Source organism: Emiliania huxleyi (assembly GCF_000372725.1).
Source record: "Emiliania huxleyi CCMP1516 unplaced genomic scaffold EMIHUscaffold_409, whole genome shotgun sequence".
Classification (NCBI taxonomy): domain Eukaryota; phylum Haptophyta; order Isochrysidales; family Noelaerhabdaceae; genus Emiliania; species Emiliania huxleyi.
The window spans coordinates 20,568-27,696 of NW_005198907.1; the positions used below are offsets into that span (position 1 = coordinate 20,568).

The 7,129-nt window shown below is 66.5% G+C and overlaps 2 protein-coding genes across 2 annotated transcripts in view; one reads left to right on the top strand and one right to left on the bottom strand.

The window, feature by feature from the left end:
* The first annotated feature begins 2,907 nt into the window (after positions 1-2,907).
* EMIHUDRAFT_369980 (hypothetical protein) lies at positions 2,908-4,471 on the top strand. Its single transcript, XM_005769867.1, has 6 exons — positions 2,908-3,417; positions 3,482-3,522; positions 3,588-3,607; positions 3,682-3,721; positions 3,853-3,923; positions 3,997-4,471. The coding sequence occupies exons 1-6, from the start codon at positions 2,998-3,000 to the stop codon at positions 4,329-4,331; spliced, it is 927 nt and encodes a 308-aa protein (XP_005769924.1). The 5' UTR covers positions 2,908-2,997; the 3' UTR covers positions 4,332-4,471.
* Positions 4,472-5,807: 1,336 nt separating this feature from the next.
* EMIHUDRAFT_458983 (hypothetical protein) overlaps positions 5,808-7,129 on the bottom strand; it is a gene marked incomplete at its 5' end in the record, with an annotated part of 2,497 nt that continues 1,175 nt past the window's right edge. The window contains 4 exons of the mRNA XM_005769868.1: positions 5,808-5,890; positions 5,961-6,136; positions 6,266-6,511; positions 6,638-6,731. Coding sequence (XP_005769925.1) covers positions 5,840-5,890; positions 5,961-6,136; positions 6,266-6,511; positions 6,638-6,731 — 567 coding nt within the window. The 3' untranslated portion in view covers positions 5,808-5,839. The remainder of the gene's footprint in view (positions 5,891-5,960; positions 6,137-6,265; positions 6,512-6,637; positions 6,732-7,129) is intronic.

The window sequence follows — 7,129 nt, forward strand, 5'->3', positions numbered from 1 at the left end:
TCACTCTGACGGCACACAACACCCTACAACTGCGTCATGACCAGCCTGCCATGCGTCGCCGGTGCCGCATTCACTCGCAGTGCGTTCTTTAGCGCGCGTTGCACTTGCCAGTGCTGCGATGGCCTTCTGCCTGCCCGCCCAATGGGAGGCAGGTGCCTCTGCTGCGTGTTGCATGCCTCACGGCTCGCGACTGGCCGGCGCCTCGGCGCGTCAGCGCAGCTCGGCTCGGCGTAGTGATAGTGGCCAGCGCAACTCGCCTGGACTCAACGCTCAGCCAGGAGCTTCCGCACGCGCTGGCGCGAGTCATGGCGCATGCAGCGCGTCTGAATGCTCGCCTCTCGCCTCGCGCAAATGCGACCGTCCTCGCAGCCGACAGTCCACCGCCTGCTACACAGAAGCACTGCGACGAATGCGGCACCGGCGACGTATGGCAGGCTGGTCATGACGCAGTCATAGGGTGTTGTGTGCCGTCAGGGTGACTCTCTGTGTGTCAGGGATAGTCAGGGCCGTCCATCAGAGCTCCAGTAAGCTCGGAGACACCCCATTAGTGCGGCTCGACCTCTTTGAGTCACTGCCTTCCCGGCGGTTTGGCTGTAGAGCCTCTACAACAAACTCTACAGCAAAATCGCGCTCTACAGCGCTCTACAACGCACGAAGTTCGTCCCGCGCCGGATGTAGAGCTCTACAGCTCTACAGCGCTCCAGAGCGCTCTACAGCTCTACAGCTCTACAGCGCTCTACACTCTACATCCTCTACACCCTCCCTCAGGGGCTCTGGCCGACTCGCCCGTGCGGGTGTAATCCCGCACGTCTGCCGGACGGAGGCCTCGACCGCCCCTCGCGGCAAGCTCTCGAGCAGCTCGAGCAGCTCGCCCGCCGCCACCGCCGCGTCGAACTGCGTCCTCATGCCGAGCACGCCGCAGACCCTGCGGACCGCCCTCCTCGTCCGGCAGATCGGTTTCATAGCCGGACGAGTCGGCGGAGGTGGCCCGCTTGGCGGGCGGAGAGTCGGGCGACGGAGAGCGCGACTGGCGCGAGGGCCCGCTGCCGCGCGCCGACAGCGCATATACACCTGTCCATAGGTAGGTAGGTAGAAAGGTGAAGAACAGCCAGGCTCGGACTGGACACCAACGCGGTATGGGTGGACGCTGGACAGATGATGACGACACGCACGAGCGACACACAGACACAAACAAGCTCACAAGACACACAGCCAGCGGGCTGCCACACACCCTGAGTAGGCGTACACATAACTCAAGGCCATATCCTCCCTGTCGCCCCCCCCAGCACTCCACGGTGCCAAGAGAAACAAACAAGGGCACAACATCACAACAGACGACAGGAAGTGACATGCGAGGCTAGAGCGGGCTTGCTCTACCTCCAGCAATCTCTCCGGCCGGCGAGGCACGGACGAGACCGTGTGTGGGGTCTAGTGAGGTGTCTATGGACGCCCTCCTCAGAGGCTAGCTGCCTGCGGCTAGCCCTAATCTCGCACTCACAGGCGATGACAATCCAATGTATGAGTGTATGCAAGCAGAGGCGCGTGTGCTAATTCTAGGCCGCACGTCGTGGCACTATGACGGAGGTAGACGTGCGACCGCAGCGCGCCCACCACAGTCTCGGTGGTTCGCGCGTGTTAGCGATAGAGTTGCGGGGAGAGCCATGCCCGACTTTTCGAAGGCGAGCCCCACGCCACGGATGCCAGCCGTGCCTTCGCGGGAGTCGTCTCACGAGCCGCGCCCCGTCGGCACTGTCCCCGAGTAGCCCCGCCTTGGCGGCACACACTCTCGACCAGGACAGTCCGGCCTCCGGGAACGTGTCCATCCAGGGCTCTTGGAGCACTTGGAGTGCAGTTGGCAGCCTCACATCCAGGGCCGGGGAGCTCAGAAGCGCACCCAGCGGGCCGGATGATCGGGATCGGGTTGCGGGCAAGAGAGCCCTAGCCCCGGGGGTGCGCGTTCGCAGGGCCATAACACGGGTCTCCGAGGGTTGGCTCCGTGTACCGGGTTTCCCCTTAACTGCAGAACGCCGCCCCTCTACTCGGAGCTAAAGAATACTCTCCGAGGGCCGAGGGATAGTACCGCGCTCCGGGTTTCCCCTAGCAGCAGAACGCCCCCTCTACTCGGAGCTAGTGGACACGACACTAACTACTGATACGAGAATACATACCGCCCCCACGCAACTACTCGAAGATAATACGAGAATACGCAGCTGCGAGACGCCTATAAAGAAACAGCGAGGTAAAGTTCGGCGGCTATGATAAACCGAAAGTTGTCGTAAAACGCGGGCGGAAGCAAAGCAGAGGGCGGGCGCTTTCTGCCGCAGCGATGCCCGCAGCCTGTCGAGCAGCTTCCGCGGCGCACATGCGCCGCGGGGTTGAACGACAGCCGCGCCTCTCGAGCCACCCGTGCCACGCGCGGCGACTGCGCGCCAGTCGGCGCACTGGCAGTACTGCACCAGCCAGCACGGCGTGGAGCAATGCATCCAGGGCATTGTGTTGGGCGCCAGCCAGCATGCTTCAGCACAGAGCAAGAGCGCATGCTGCGCACCCTGGCGCAGCACCAGCTCGCCTCCAATCAGGCACTCTCACCACTGCACAGCCGCCCACGAGCGCCCGCAGCTGCACTGCTCAACGCTCAAGCTCAGGAGCCTCCCCTTGTTGTCGCAGCTTTGTGCAGTGCAGCGTGCGAGCAGCGCAGCGCCAGGCAGACCCGTGGCACGCCCGGGCGGCTGTGGGACGGAGGCCCGCCGAGCGAGTGCGAGCCGCATCGGCGGCCATGTCTCCCGCAGCCGCGAGCGAGCGGTGCAAAGAGGCAGCGTCGCGCATGCTTTTCCGTAACGGATCTCCATCACGCTGCAGTGTTTCTTGTTTTCCGGACTGCCTCCGCTCGGGTGGCAAGGGTGCCGCGGTACGACTCCGCTGTTCACACCGCGCAGCTGTGGAAGCGGCTGGGATCACTAACTACTGTCTGCCGACGGCCTGAAGCTACAACCACCAATGTGGATGGCGGTGCAGTGCGTCACAACAAGTACAAGTACCGCCGACGACTCGTGTGCCTCCGCTGATACCTCCTCCTCCAGCGCCTCTGCAAGTGACATCGGCAGCCTCGTAAATTTGGAGGCCTTCCCGATCGAGGACGTGTCCCGCCCCTTTCTGGCTGCGGCGCGGACAGCGCTCTTCGAAACGGGCGTCGCTTCGTTCCCAGACTTCCTCCGCCCCGCCGCGGTGGCTGCAGCCGCTGGCGAAGCGACGCTGGCCTCGCCGACCGCGTTCGTCACCGACAGCGAACACAACGCGTGGCAGACAGAGCGAAACACATCATTGCCGGCGGACCACCTGGCCAACCTCTTTATGCGAACGCGGGTGGCGAGCGTCGCCACCGACGAGATTGGCCCGACACTGAAGAGACTCTACGAGGTTATATCTCACCCTCTCCTGGCGCCGCGATGGCCTGCGGGTCCTCACTCCCTCCTGTGTGCAGGCTCCCGAGCTGCTCGCCTTCCTCTCTGCCCTGCTGCAGCGGTGAGCGGCGGCGAGAGCCACGCGAGGCTGCGGCCCTCCTCGCACCCCCTGCTCGCTCCCTACAGGCCTCTCTTCCGGCTCGATGGTGACGCAAAAGCAGAGGACGACGGCGCCGAGCGCGGTGTGTGCTGGCACTCATGTCTGCGGCAATGTCCGTAGACCCAATCGGCGCGTGCACGATCAATGTCTTTCGCGAGGGGTGAGTGGGTAGGGAATAGAGAGAAGGGGGACAGGCCGCATGCCTGACTCCCTTTCCCGGACCATTCCCCAACCCTCACGCCTTTGCACAACGCGGCAGCCAGCGTGCCCACCGCTGCACGCCGCGAGCAGGTGGCACCACGCCTGGCACTTCGACGAGGCGGAGTTCACAGTCACGCTCTCGCTCCAGGCCGCCGACGAGGGCCGAGCCGCCTGCACGCACCACCGGCGTGACATCCGGCTCGCCACACATGCGCCACCTCCTTCGCGGTGTAGGCGGCCACTTTGTCTTCACCCCGCCCCTCCGCACCTCCGCCGACGACCCCGCAAATGCGGCGGTCGCCTCGGTGCTGCGCGCGCAGACGGAGCACGCATTCTCCCTCCCCGGCGACGGCACGGGCGAGAGTGGCGGCGCGGCGGTGCCCGTGCGGACGGCGCCGTTTGCGCCGGGGACGCTGCAGGTGTTTGCTGGCCGCGACTCGTTCCACGCCGTCACTCCGACGCGGGGCCCTCGCGAGCGGCTGGTTGCCGTGCTGTGCTTCGCGAGCCGGCCAGGAGTGCGCAACTCGCCGGCAGTGCAGCAAATGTTCTGGGGCAGGACGTCCTCGTGACCAGCCCCGACGAGAGTGACGCTGACGGGACCAACTGGAGTCGGTGGGCACTGAGCTGTCAACCGCGGGAGCTGTGTCCTGTGACGTGACACACATCTTAGGGACGCATCGCGACGTTTAAAACCTTCTCAACGTCTCACCTCAAGGCATATGCCTCACACAAGGCTCAAGCACAAGAGATGCATCCCCATTTCCACGATCGGATATGAGCCATCATGGATTCACACACGCATCCCCGCGCGTTGCCGTTGGCCGTTGGCGTAGGTTGCGCACATATATGAGATGCGTATGTACCCCCCGTCCCCCCGACGTCAGAAGCTTCACAAGGGGCCGACAAGCGGTGACCAAAAGAGGTGGAACCTGGAGATGAAGCGGAATGACTCTAACTCCTGAGAGAGATGTTAGAGGTGGCTGGTGGGTTAAGAGGGAGATTCGCGCGAGCTGACAGCTGTGGGACCGCCGGGACGGCGGGCGGGTAATTGCGACTCGCCGCCACTTTTGGCGACTTTTTTGCGTTTTGGGACGCGCGATCGACCGGCCGAGAATCACGTAGAATCGACATATGGCAGGCGAGGGCGTCACGCTCACGGCGATGATCGAGGCTGCCGACGCTGGCGACGACCCGCTGCGCGCTGGCGGACCGCCGCGAGGACCGGGAGGAGCGGAGGACGGAGGCGGTGGCGGAGCGGGAGAGGAGTGTTAAGGAGGCGAACGAGAAGGAGGAAGGTGGCCGCGAAAGAGCAGGGAGCCTTCGACGAGCCGGCATATCTAATTACTAAAATTTTCATAAACATATAATATGGACATTGCAAACACCGTTTTATAATATATCCGTTTACACCCTCTCACTCTCATGGAGTAGGTAGGCTGTACTAGGAAAAGAGGCACGTGACCTGCGCTTACCCCACTGCCGCGAGCACGAACGATCCACCGCGCCATGCCGCACACCCGCCCGTGTGAGCGTCCAGCGCCCCGCGGGACAGCATACAGACAGACGCGCGCGGCATCGCGCCAAACGGCACAAAGTACATTTGCGCTGACCGACGCCAGAGCTGCAGCAGCTCCAAACGGCGGGCCAATAATGACGCGCCTATCCTCCCGCCCCTGCCCTACCCCAAGAGCCCTCCCCAGCGGCCGAGGAGCGACGAGGCGCAACCGCGAGGTAGCGCCCCCTCGCCTCGCCTGTTGTCCAGCCTCTCGGCGCTCTCTATGCCGTGAGCCGTCCCGACCGCCCCCCCCCCCCTTCTCACCCCTGCCGCCCGGCGCCATGGAGCCCGGCGCCATGGAGCTTATACAGCGGGCGGCGCCGCACGCCTGCGGCGGCGATCACCGGGGGAGAGCCCCCGCGCCCTTGCCAGAGGCGCGAAGACTCCGCCCGCCCGTCTCCGTCCTGCCGCCGCCGCCCGGCCCGCCGCCGCCGCCCGGCCCTTCCCTGGCGCGGAACGGGCCGGGGGGGGAGGGGCGGGCGCGAGCCGGCGAGCACCGCGGCGCCGCTCAGGCGAAGATGCTCAGGCGAAGATGTTTGTGTGGTCGATGTCGCCGTTCTCATACGGCGCCGCCTAGAGCGACCCAGGCGCGAGATGTGAGCGCCGCCCCGTCGTTTGGGCGCCGCTCTCCACCCGCGAGGGCCTGGCACACGAGCCGCGGCCGGCACATGAGCGCGCGCAGCTTGCGCTCGAGCAGCAGCCGCGAGAGGTACACGTCCGCCGGCCCGTCCACCGGCAGCAGCGTGAGGAGCTTGCGCGCGGCGGCGGGCCAGAGAATGTACGAGGAGGTCTGGTAGACGTACTCGCACTCGCGCAGCCCTGAGGGAGGGACGGGAAGGGGGGAGGGAGGCACGCTCAGCCCGCCGCGCCGGGCCGGGGCCCTCTCTTCGCCCGCTGCCGGCTGCGCGGCGAGGGTAAAGGGCGGGCAGGGGGCGGGGGGGCGCGCGCCGTAGCCGAGCTGCAGCGCGTCCTCCTCCTTGCGCCACGCCATCACGTCGCCGCCGAGGTAGAGGAGGACGGTCCGCTCCTCGGCCGGGACGGCGGCCTCCACGCGCGCGATCAGCTTGCGCGTGCGCGCCACAAAGTTCGGGCTGAGCACCGCGTCGTCCTCGAGGATGAGCATCGGCGTGTCGTCGCCCGACGAGGCGCAGGCGTGCCACAGGATCGCGTGCGACATCGAGCAGCCGCGCTCGCCTGACGGTCCGAGGGAGGGCGATGGGAGGGCGGAGCGGGTTGGCGCGCCCCGGGCTCCCCCTCGGCGACCGCCCTCCACCGTCGCGGGGTGGCCGTGCCGGGGTGTGTGTCTGGCGAGAGCCGCACCGTTCGACATTGTCAGCGTGGCGGGCAGCGTGCGCGTGTCGTACTTGCAGTTGAGAGACGAGTTCCACGTGGTGGAGACGATGCGCGGGTCCGCCTGACGGGGGAGCGGCACGCGCCGCGCGGGTGAGGCGGCGCCACGCGAGGCGCCTCTTCCGCAACACGGGGGCGGCTGCTGCGCCTGCTCGACGGTGGCCGCCTCGAGCCGCCAGGCGTGGAGCCCCTCGCGCGCCATCTGGGCCTCGACGGACTCGCGGCGATCCACTCGGCTCGCGAGGTTGATGTAGACGCAGACAAAGGGCGGCCGCTCCTGCGGCGCCGCGGGGGAGAGCGGCGGTCGGCGGCGGCGGGCTTGGCGGGAGAGGGCGCGGGTGGTGGTGGTGGTGGCGCGGGGAGGGGGGGGTGGGGGGGCGCGGTAAGGGAGGGGGGGGGGTCTATGAGGCGGAGGGGGCTCGCGCCTGCCGCTCGACCTTTGCGAGCTGGTAGCTGTTGTGC